At 42.2% G+C, this 12355-nt stretch overlaps 1 protein-coding gene across 2 annotated transcripts in view; it reads right to left on the minus strand.

Annotated features, from left to right (window-relative positions):
* Window positions 1–12355, minus strand: part of LOC115114347 (integrin beta-1-like) — a 30702-nt gene that overhangs the window by 4761 nt on the left and 13586 nt on the right. For both annotated transcript variants that reach the window (XM_065013373.1, XM_029642500.2), the window contains exons 2-12: window positions 9420–9486; window positions 8879–8964; window positions 7594–7816; window positions 7116–7286; window positions 6566–6804; window positions 3496–3651; window positions 3082–3267; window positions 2749–2889; window positions 2301–2503; window positions 1837–2075; window positions 1323–1545 (exon numbers count right to left, since the gene is read on the minus strand). In XM_065013373.1, coding sequence (XP_064869445.1) covers window positions 1323–1545; window positions 1837–2075; window positions 2301–2503; window positions 2749–2889; window positions 3082–3267; window positions 3496–3651; window positions 6566–6804; window positions 7116–7286; window positions 7594–7816; window positions 8879–8964; window positions 9420–9486 — 1934 coding nt within the window. The remainder of the gene's footprint in view (window positions 1–1322; window positions 1546–1836; window positions 2076–2300; window positions 2504–2748; window positions 2890–3081; window positions 3268–3495; window positions 3652–6565; window positions 6805–7115; window positions 7287–7593; window positions 7817–8878; window positions 8965–9419; window positions 9487–12355) is intronic.

Raw genomic sequence — 12355 nt, forward strand, 5'->3', positions numbered from 1 at the left:
ACCCTTTACTCGGTACTTTGCTAAATCACCTTTGGCAGCGATTATAGCTTAGTCTTCTTGGGTATGACACTACAAGCTTGGCACACCTGTAATTGAGGACTTTGTTCCATTCTGCTCTGCAGATCCTCTCAAGCTCTGTCAGGTTGGAAGGGGAGCATCGCTGCACCGATATTGTCAGGTCTCTCTGTTTGATCGGGTTCAAATCCGGGTTCTGGCTGGGCCACTCAAGGACATTTAGAGACTTGTCCCAAAGCCACTCCTGCGTGGTCTTGGCTGTGTGCTTAGGGTCGTTGACCTGTTTGAAGGTGAACCTTCGCCCCAGTCTGAAGTCTTGAGCGCTCTGGAACAGGTTTTCATTAAGGACCTCTGTACATCTTTGCCTCCATCCTGACTAGTCTCCCAGTCCCTGCTGCTGAAAAACATACCCACAGCATGATGCTGCCACCACCATGCTTCACCGTAGGGATGGTGCCAGGTTTCCTCCAGACGTGACGCTTGGCATTCAGGCCAAAGAGTCCAATCTTGGTTTCATTAGACCAGAGAACCTTCTTTCTCATGGTCAGTCTAGGTGCCTTTTGGCAAACTCCAAGCGGACTGTCATGTGCCTTTTACTGAGGAGTGACTTCCGTCTGGCCACTCTACCATAAAGGCCTGATTGGTGGAGTGCTGCAGAGATGGTTGTCCTTGTGGAACGTTCTCCCATCTCCACAGAGGAACTCGGGTTCTTGGTCACCTCCCTGACCAAGGCCCTTCTCTCCCCGAGAGCCTTGGTGGTTCCAAACATCTTCCATTTAAGAATGATGGAGGCCACTGTGTTCTTGAGGACCTTCAATGCTGCAGAAATGTTTTGGTACCCTTCCCCAGATCTGTGCATTGACACAATCCTGTCTCTACGGACAATTCCTTCGACTTCAAGGCTTGGTTTTTGCTCTGACATGCACTGTCAACGGTGGGACCTTATATTGACAGGTGTTCGCCTTTCCAAACCATGTCCAATCAATTTAATTTACCACAGGCAGACTCCAATGAAGTTGTAGAAACACATTTTCAAGTCTCCTAGCAAAGGGATTGTATGTAAATAAGCTAAAAAAAAGTTTTTGCTGTGTCATTATGGGGTATTGTGTGTAGATTGAGGAATTATTTTTATTTAATCAATTTTAGAATAAGGCTGTAATGTTACAAAATGTGGAAAAAGTCAATGGGTCTGAATCCTTCCAAAGGCACTGTACAAATCCACAACTCCCTGTCAGCATTGTGGGTGGGTAATAACAGAGATAAAGAGACGATGTTGTCTATGGTTAACACCCTGAACAGGGACTCACTTGTGCTCAGCGCAGACTCCGGGGCAGGTGGGGCAGATCTCACAGGTGGGGCCCTGGAACTTGGGGTTGGTGCATTTGCAGACGCCACACTCGCAGGTGCCCCGGCCATTACATATCTGCTTGTTGGCTGCCAGGCAGGTGGAGGTGTCCAGGGAACAGTCGCAGGCGCTGCCTGTGTAGTTGGCATCGCAGATACACACCCTGCACTCACAACGCCCATGTCCTAGTAGAAGGGAGGAGAAAATAAGAGATTGAATCTATGCTAGGCCTACACAACACAGCCATCCATTTTGAAGAATCATCCAATCAAACATTTTCTTTCAGTAAGTTAGGCCATGACTGAGGAAAGAGGTGGAGAAAATGGACGATTCATGATATGCTGTACATTTTAAAAACACGTTCTTTCAGTATTTTATTCTCTAGATGTTACAGTATGCAGCAGTGTTGAATGAATACAATAGGTCTACTAAAACTTGCATACATTCAAACAAAGAGGGCCAGCCACAGGTCCTACCTCCACAGAGTTTGTTGTTGGAGCGGTCACAGTTGAAGTTGTCACAGTCGCAGAATTTCCCACTGTACCGTTCCTCGGGGTTCTCCCTCTTCTTACACTCACAAGTTCCACACACACAGTCTCCGTTGTTGCTGCAGATGTCTGTACCGTTGTCCTTCCGACAGTTACCGTCCAGGTCGTCTGTCCTCACCTCGTCTGTGCTGCACTCACACAGTCTGCCGATACGTCCTTCGTTGCACCTGAGCCAAAGCAAGATCGTATTCATTAGTGCACATGGAAGCAAAAAATGTCACTGCGGAAAACAAAAACAAGCATTTCTTATTGGATAAGTTAATGTAGTCCCTTTTGGTCCTTTTTCTACCGTTTGGATCCTAGTGAATATGACCCGTATAGTTTCAGAAGAACATTATGGTAATTCACACCTGAAAATCAGAACCCAAACCAGTGTTTTATGTTGTGCCTACCTGCAGGCTCCACACTCAAAGGTCCCGTTGCCATTGTGGCAGATCTTGCTGAGAGGTTCTCCGCCTTTGGAACATTCACATTCGCAGATGAAGTTGAGGACGATCTCCACATCCTCATTGAAACCCAGCGGCTTGATCCTAATGGTCTCTGACTTGCCTTGAGATGGACACTTCTGGGACTCGATGGTAATGTCAAAGGACACCTAGGAGATGGGATGATAGAAGGCATTAATTAGTAAGCTCCTGGTCTTGAGAAAGACCTCTGAGCTGAAACGTTGAGTAACGGTCAAATATATTCCCTCTCGTTTTTCCAATAGTAACCTCCTAAAAATGTCTTGGATGGTTTACACATTTTTCTAGATGTATTACATTGACAAATGTAAATTCTCCACCCCTATTTCAATAGAGACTAGACCACCAAGGACAGGAAGTGCCCGCTCTCACTTACCTCATCTCCAATGGAGATGTTAGAGCATTTTCTTCCGTTCTCTCCCGTACCAACCACGCCATTCTTGCAGATGGACTTGTATTTTATGGACACACCTTCAGGCACCTTGTTGTTCTCCAGAATGACTTCAGATGAAAGAGACTACCAAACACAAAGAATGTTAACCAAATGTGTCAATAGAAAATACCTGGTAAAAACTAGTACACTATTTGGGAATAGGGTGCATTTGGGACAGATCCCAGGTATTGATTTTCTGCACAGTAATTATTAGCTTCACATCAAAACAGCCTTTCCCATTCAAAGCTGGTGTCAAAGCGAGGGGGTTAAACTCACATTGTAAGAATCTATAATGAGCTTGATGACGTTGCTGGAGTTGGAGGACAGGGTTCCTACTGCTGACTTGGGGATGAGATTCTTCAGTTCCTTGTAAACCGGCTGGAATTCCTCAGTAACTGCAAAAATTGTCTGAATGTTGTTGTCGCTCAGTTTCTGGACCAAATGGGCAATGGAGGGATAGTCCTATTAATTGAAAAGAAATGCAAGATGAAAATGTCAAAACAAACATCAACGATCTATACCACAGAGACATCAGCCAGTCATACAGCATGTTAAACCATATATGATAACCTTATTGTCCGTTCACATGGAAATTCATTTTGTGAGATGAGCACACAAAATAAGCATACTATAATGCAACACAAAATGTCTGGAAGGTATAGAGTATATAGTATACTGAGAAACACATACGTAGTAATGGCTCATGGTGTACATGTTGTTTTCCAGATGACACTTTCCATCGTTGGGCAGAACGATGCCGCCCAGTTTGCCGTCTCCAGCAAAGTGGAACCCAGCGTCAGTGGAGAACACCAGCAGACGAGTGACGTTCCTCCAGCCAATGGCATCCTGATGGACAGAAACAAATACAACCAATTAGAGCTCTCGAAAAATAAATTCTCCAAACTATATCAAAATTCCTTGCAATGCTTTGCACTAGGGCTAAACCAATTTAGTCGACTAGTCGATTGTTTGGTTGATAAGCTGTTCTTTAAGTCAGGCAGTAGCAACATTTTTATAAACAAATCATGGTGTATAAGACACCTGTCTGATGGTGTTGGTATTTTGGTATTTGGTATTTTATTACAATCCCCAATAGCTGTTGCAAAAGCAGCAGCTACTCTTCCTGGAGTCCAAACAAAATATGAAACATAATACAGAACATCATTAGACAAGAACAGAACTACATACATTTTTAAAAAGGCACACGTAGCCTACATATCAATGCATACACAAACTATCTAGGTCAAATAAAGGAGAGGCGTTGTGCGGTGTTGCTTTATCTGTTTTTTTAAACCAGGTTTGCTGTTTATTTTAGCAATATGAGATAGAAGTTCCATGCAATAAGGGCTCTATATAATACTGTACGTTTTCTTGAATTTGTTCTGGACTTGGAGACTATGAAAAGACCCCTGGTGGCTTGTCTGGTGGGATAAGTGTTCAAGTTGACTATGCAAAAAATTTGGGATTTTCAACACATTGCATCACTTCTTATTTTTATAAGAAACGTTAGTCTCCTCAACTCTTAGCCAAGAGAGACTGGCATGCATAGTATTTATAAGCCCTCTGATTACAAATAAGAGCAAAACGTGCAGCTCTGTTCTGGGCCAGTTGCAGCTTAACTAGGTCTTTCCTTGCAGCACTGGACCACACGACTGGACAATAATCAAGATTAGACAAAACTAGAGCCTGCAGCACTTGCTTTTTGGAGGGTGGTGGCCGTGGGGATGGCACAGTCCATCAGTGTAAGACATTTGCTGCTGAAATTGTATATGGTTATATTATGTAAAAACAATGGTGCAAAAATAATATTATTTTATAACAAATGCGATTTGTCCCGCGTTGGATAGTGGTCGCTGTCCGCGGTTCTGAAACACAGTGCACTGTTAAATTGACGCCTTTTCCTAGACCATGTTGCAATGTGCATAATAGCAAAGTTAACCAGCATATTGGTGTGGAGAACAATGCGGGGGAGACAGCAGCGGAGTTAGGAGACAAAAACAGCCCTTGCCTTAATTGTCTAAGAAAATTGAGGAGAGGGAACCAATTAGGTCTATAAATCAATAGCCTAACTGTTTAATGTGCCTGGCTTTATAAATCATCATACCTACAGAAATAAGACTGATCCTGATGCCTGTGTGATTAATAGCCTACTGATTCTGTGTGCACCAAGCCTCAGGCAACCACAACATGTCAGATAAAGTACACAAATTCAGCTGTTTTTAATGATTGTTATGCTGTAATAAAGGCTTTACACTTGTTTTCCATTAGACCAGCCTCTCTTGTATTATTTATAATTTATTTAGTGTTGTTTACACTGTTCTAAATGATTTGTATTTCTAGTAGTGACCTTCATTTTCCTTGATCTTCTTTCTATTATTATTATTATAATAGTCATCATTATTACAATAATAAATCATGTTGTTTCCATTGGTAGGCTTAGTATAGTATCCTTGTATAACCACCATTGAGCTGTAGGCCTAAGAGCACATCCTGTTTAGTCTTACTTAGGCCTATATTTCAATACTTACGTAGGCTACCGCATCAATCAATAATGTATTAGTTCATGTTATCCCAGCATAGGAGTCATTCATGATTTGGATAATTAGAGTAAACAATAAATGGGCCTAAACCGTTCCATTTCGGGAATAGCATTCACGAATGAATGAGACTTTAGTCTTTGCTGTAATAAAGGCTATAAAAAAAACAGACTCTGGTACGCTTATTTATTTAATGTTTACAGTCAGAAAATGTATATTGTAATCTAACAGCACCCGTTTGACACAAATAAAATGCACGCAGCGCTTGCGCCTCACGTTTTTCTTGATCTCCAGTATTTTCCACAACTAGTCAAATTTGTTCCACACATCTGACTTCCCCTTTACCTCCTGAGCAACCAGTAAACATTCCCCAGTTTCAAGCTTATTTGTCACGTCCTCTGCATCCATTTTGCTGTCACGGGTTACGGTGTTCAGAGTTAATAATAACCAATTTATTGATGATATGCTATAGGTCAGGCCCTATTGGTCACATGCATGTGATGCATACGTGTCAAGTGAAGAGAGCAAGAGTTGATGGAATAGGGAACGTTTTAACTAAACAAATTGAGGGATTTCAGTAACAACATTTAAGTCAGAAATGTCTGCAATTATGTTGCAGCTTCAGCAACACGGGCAGTGTGAACACACTGTTGGTGTTCTGTGGTGGTCACTACAGCAGGGAGGAGAGAGAAACAACGGGTGCTAGTCACAGTCACTCGCAGTTTTGTTTTAACACAGTCTGAGCCAGGCCCAGCACAATCAAATCAATTGCAGGCGGACTCCTGCTAGTCATTTGTGTGTCTTAATTATTTAATCAAACAGTTCGCTTAAAGCATCAGACAAGCTCAGTGCCTATAGTTGATTTGATTAAAATGCATAAGATGTGTCTATATATGGAGAAATATATTTTCATATTTTCAACCAACCGATTGGTCGAATGAACAGACAACTTTTTAGTTTTTTGGGTACAGCCCTACTTTCCACTGGCTGGTATTATTTCAACCATTCACCATTCTAGCCGATTTGGAACATTTCTGTACTGGTATAAAGAGTCTTATATTAGAAGTGCTGATCTAGGATCAGGTCCCCCCTGTCCATGTAATCTTATTTATCTTGATCAGTAGTACTACTGATTGATCCTAAATCAGTCGTACTACTCTGCGCTTTATGAATGCAGGCCCTTAACGGAGACTAGCACACTTAGCCCAGGCCAGGTCACTCACCCCACAGACCGCCACCTGCATGATGGCATCGAAGCCTCCCTCAGGGGAGTCCAGGTTTCCAGAGATCTGCTGCTTGCTGACCAGGCTGTTGAACTGCTGCCCATTCTCGGTCAACTTGAGCACGTTCTTATAGCTGAAAGGGCTGGTGCAGTTCTCATTGCTCGTACAGGGGTTCAACAGCCTGGCTGGGGTGGTGCTGATGTAGGGCATCACAGTCTTCTCCACAAATGAGCCAAAACCTGGTTAGGAAAACAGTCAAGGTTTAGAAAGAGCTGGCAGAGGAGGCAGAAATGGGTAGCATCTGGCTGTAGCTAAGGAGGATGGACAGGAGTTGGGAAACCAAGATCTAACATCCAAAGACAGGCTAGCGGCAGGGGGAGGCAGGAGAGAAACATTGAGGAGTGGTGTCCCCCGTCTTATAACCCTGTAGCTGGCCTACAGACAGGCAGAGATGGCCAACAACTAACTACCTATCTGTATAAAGAAGACCTTTTATAGTCGGTCGAAGAGTTGTTTTACTTTGAACGTTTTAAAGTTGAATGTGTCTTACCAATCCTGAAGTCTGACGTGATCTCCTGCATCTCACGCATCAGGTCAGTCCCCAGGTTCTTGACGTTCTCCAAATCGTCTTTCATGGAGAAAGAGAGGTCCATCAAGTAGTAGAGGTCGATGGGGTAGTCCTCTGCCCGCTTGAACTTCAACTTAAACGTCTGGGCCTCACCTGCATGGTGGAAATAGAATAGAATGGAACAGATTTAGAGAACATGATGACTTCATCATTCCGGATGATACAAACAGCAACAGGATTCTGACTGACAATTTAGATATAGCCATTAATGACTGCATGTTAATGGAAAGTTCAAGAAATATTTAATATCCTAGCAGGAGGCAGGGCCGGTATTCACAAAACCTCTTATTAGAGTAGGATTGCTGATCTAGGATCAGTTCCTCAATGTCCATCTAATCTTACTCATTATGACCTACAAGATAACTCCTGACCTGATATAGGATCAGATTTAAGTCTTTACCAGATCGGAGGTTGAGGCTGAGTTTCTGGGGCTGGATCTGAGTGATCTGGTCAGGCTTCAGCTTCTCGGCCACGTCCTTCTTGCGGTTGGTGACGGGCTTGTCCTTGTCGATGGAGATACTGCCCCGGGGGTTCTCGATCTTGGCCTTACTGCAGCCCTTCGTGATCAGGGACTTCAGCTCATCACAGCGAGCTGACTTAGACTCTCCCTGCTTCAGGAAGTCCTGCACAGAGAAAGAAAACAAAACACGTCGTCATTAGCGATGACAAATAACCCAAACATTATTTATCGACTTTTCACAATAGTTATCATAGATACAAAAATACACGGTATGCCTGTCAAGACTGGCCCTTGACTAGAAGTGCCCTGGAGGTTTGGATGTTAATGAGTTCTGTCCTCTAGCTATTTAACGTTACCCTGCATGTGCAAGCTATCTGAACACGTTCTCTGCGTCCCTAATGGCACCCTATATAGTACACTACTTTTGATCATGGCCCATAGGACTCTGGTCTAAAGTAGTGCACTATGTAGGGAATAGAGCGAATTTGGGACACAGAAATAGGCCATTCTCCGTCGGGAACAGGCAACGTTTAGATTGGATGCACATGATTTTACACAAGGTACAGCAGTGGTTTGCCAAAGACAATGTGCCAAGTCTGAATGAATATAGTACTATGTTTGGGCTCGTTCTTAAAAAGGGGATTTTTCTGAATCAAACCATCACACATAATTTTATAATGGGTATTATTGCTGAAGATGTCAGTTTTTGCTTCTGTTTCATCAGTGTTGAACGAGGTACCTGACATTTGGTGTTGCTCATTGAGATTGGTAAACAGGTCGACTGCACTAAGTTCTTCAGCAGCCTGCATTGTTGACCTTTGATAGAGCAGGTATGCATCCCACATGGCACCCTATTCCCTATATAGTGCACTACACTTGACAAGGCCCCATAAGGCTCGGGTCAAAAGTAGTGCACTATGTAGGGAATAGGGTGCCGTTTGGGACACAACCCCAGGCAAGCTCTGACAGGAAGTGTCAGGGTGAGTTATGTTCTGCAACGTGACTCACGACGGCTCTGTATTACAATACTCTGAGTTGCCTGCACCCCCCCCCCCCCCCCTACCATTTCACAGCAAGCTCTCTACCTGGTATTGTAATGATATCCCTGCCATTGTTAACCTCTAAATACAAACACTGTTGAGGTAACTGCTTCTAGTTCGATAAGTCGAAACATTCTGCCCCTGTGAGCGTGTGCACTCAAACAACTATCAAAAGAGACACTTACAGCGTCTGTACACCATCCACATTTCTCTGCCACCTGGATGCATTCCCCACATGATTGTGCATTCGCCTTGATGCAATCACTGCCCTCTGAAAGGAAGAAGCAATACTTTGTAAGAAACAGCCACAACTATTTGCCAAGAGGCAGCATTCAGAAAGTTTGCGTCATAAACGGCACCCGATTCCCCTTCTAGTGCACTACTGTGGTCTACTATGGTCAAAAAGTAGTGCACTACATTGTATATAGGGTTCATTTGGGATGCAGAAATTTAAAGCTGCCCCTCTAGCTGGCTCAACATGCCATTTCACTTTTCCAATATATTCCATCGAAAGCCAGGCAGCTGTAGACAATTTTTTGAATACACAACATCCTCCCATTAGGACATCTGGTCTCCTAAAACCATAATGCAATCCTAAAATTAACTGACACACTATCATGATCTGAAGAATATGCATAAAAGAGCAACAAAGATAAGTCAAAAGAGCAGACAAAACAGCAAGATGTAGAACATTGTGTCTTGTGTATGTGTCTCAAATGACCTTACCTTGCTGTGCACTGCAGAAACATAGGATTCCTAATAATGTTGCTATAGAAAGTAGCTTCAGATCCATCTGAAAGGAGACAAAAACAGACAGTGGATTAATTCAATCTACAGGACATGGATTGAACGAAGCACATATCATATTCTAAAAGCAAGAAGCCACAAAGGGCTGTAACGGAAAAGATATCGCGATATAGGTATAAAAAGTCTCCCTGGTCTTAAAAACCTGTATGTAAAACATTGTGTGCTACAGCTTGGAAAATAAATATATGTGTCTCTGGATGACAACATACTGTTTGTTTTCCTAAATAAGTTAAATATGCTTTGTGTTTTGTTTCCTTGCCAAGATACTAAACAAGTATCGCGATACTGGCATCTTCCAAGCCGTACAAAAGGACCTCTTTATAAGTCGCAGTGTAGAATATGCATGTCAGTGGTTATGAAGCTGTGGTAAAGCATTTGGTGGAGGGTTTTAAGTGTGAGAACATCTAGATACGTTTCCTGTATGTGACCAAATCTAACTTTTTGTTAGGCCTCTATCATGAGGGTGTTTTGAGAAGTGTGCAAAACATTTAGCACAACACGAACAAAGCAAGTTAATTTCATGTAGGGATAGACGGCTGCTGTTTAAGCACGCCGGAGGTAGTCAGGGATGGGAATATCTAGTCCTTCAGATAAGGACCTACACACCCTCCCAGAGATACACAGAGGACAGGAGTCAAAGTCCTTGCTTTAAATGTGTTCGTCAGCACTTGAAGACATTGTTTGAGCTGCTGCAGCTTAATCATTTTTAACATAAATAGGAAACTAATGCAGCACTCAGAACACTACCACCATTGTCACTGAACAGAAAACCCATCAAAAAACTATTTAGGAGAAGAAGAAAAAGTAATCAGCGAATTCTGATGTAATTTTCGTTACAAGACCTTGGAAACATGGTGGCCAACATTCATATTGGGCTAACCCCGATACAGAGAAGATCTGTAAGCATTGCACTGCCTACATTTCACAGTAAATATCTGCGTGCGCCATTCCTGAAGACTGCACACAAACAAAGAGATTTCTAAAATTGGTGCACGCCATACATACACGTTTCCCGTTGTAAATCAGACCCGTCCTGAAACTGTGCGAGTGTCAACGAGCATTCAACTATTTTATGGCGACAGTAACGCCCTTATTTGCTGTATAATTTGGAAGTATTCAAATTAGGCAGAGGAAATAGCAATAACGAACTTGATCAAATGTCTTTGGAGGTGATGGCAGAAAGTTAAACACTTGCTATAAGCCTAGACAAAAAGTTTATGAAAGAACAACAATTGCAAATAGCTGTGGACCTGTAAACAGACCGTTTGAATTTAATAGGGCCTAATGTTTAGCATTTACTTTTTCTCCAACCTATGCTGCGCTGCCTCCGAATTCTGAAACAATGTCTACTCACAGTGGTAGCCATGCACACTTCAATACTAAATATCAACTGTCTGTTCACCTGTATGCTATATTAACCACACTTAAAATACTTAAAATAGTGTATCTAATAGGGCCAAATAAATGAGAGATGCGCAAAGTGATTTGTTGTAGACTATGACTACTTTGGGAATATGACCATCGTGGTTAGAAAAGGCGAAGAAGTTATTCTGCAATGGTTATGAAAATGTGTGTAAAAATGCAATAGTCTACTCGATACATTTGAAATGACAATATTCAGACTTACGCTACAGAAGTAACCTACAACGGTCTGTTCCACGTCAATAAACTGCGCCCCGGATCGGATGGCATATGGCAAAATACATGAACTGGCTTATCTATTTAGTACTGTAAAGCGGATCCAATTATACAAGCGATGGGTAGAACGGTATCCTTGTTGTAGGCATATGCTACCTCGTGACTATGAAACCATCACAGAAAAAAGTGAGGAATTGATTACGCATTGATCATGGAAATTAAATAAATAGCCTAGGAAATAGAGGCCTATTCCTAATTATTTTAAAATGCAATTAAATAGATTCTCTATTCTCACTAATGGCAAATGATTGCATCTTGTTATGAACCTGTTCATAGTTATGAATAAGCATGTCCATCATATCTACTTGCAATGCAATTAGAGATGCACCAATATGACATTTTGGCCGATACCCAATATTTTCCTTGCCAAAAAACCCGATACCGATATGTAAAAATCTTGCAGCCTCTTAAGCATTCTAGTACAGTTAAATAGTTAACACACGCAGCGGTCTAAGGCGCTGCCTACAATCCCAGGTTCGAATCCTGGCTGTATCACATCCGGCCGTGATTGGGAGCCCCATAGGGCGGCACACAATTTGCCCAGCGTCGTCCGGGCCATCATTGTAAATAAGAATTTTAACCGACTTGCCTAGTTAAATAAAGTACACACACACAAAAATATATATATTTCGTTGGCATTTACGCATGTCCCCATTACCAGTAAAACATAATCAAAACCTATTTCTTTCACTTACTTGCTGTGCTGTTTCGTTGTTGAGTCATTTCATTCTCAACAAGGATTTCTATGGAACGCCCTTTGGGTCGTTGCGTGTCAAATAACAACTTGACGTGTCAAATAATACACAACATCTGTTTCAGTAGCTATAGTTAGCCAGCTAACTATATAGCTAGGTGTCATCTAAAATTTCCCTAATTTATAAGACAGTTCTTATTCGATTAATGGTGATCGGACCCATCTATGTGAAGCTAGCCACAATAGGGATTAGCCACAATAGTGGACTTTGCGGGTTAGCCTTCAAAATAAAAGTATTGCATAATTCGACTATTTGTATTCATTTGCATCACTGTCAATTACATACTTTTACTTAGCAGGCAAACCGCAAATTCCACTATTGTGCCTAATCTTTATTGTAGCTAGCTTTGCAACATATAACTCGGTCCGGCCGGGCCTCACTAGCCAGATTAAGCTATCTTAT

This window comes from Oncorhynchus nerka, linkage group LG9b, assembly GCF_034236695.1.
Source record: "Oncorhynchus nerka isolate Pitt River linkage group LG9b, Oner_Uvic_2.0, whole genome shotgun sequence".
Lineage (NCBI taxonomy): Eukaryota > Metazoa > Chordata > Actinopteri > Salmoniformes > Salmonidae > Oncorhynchus > Oncorhynchus nerka.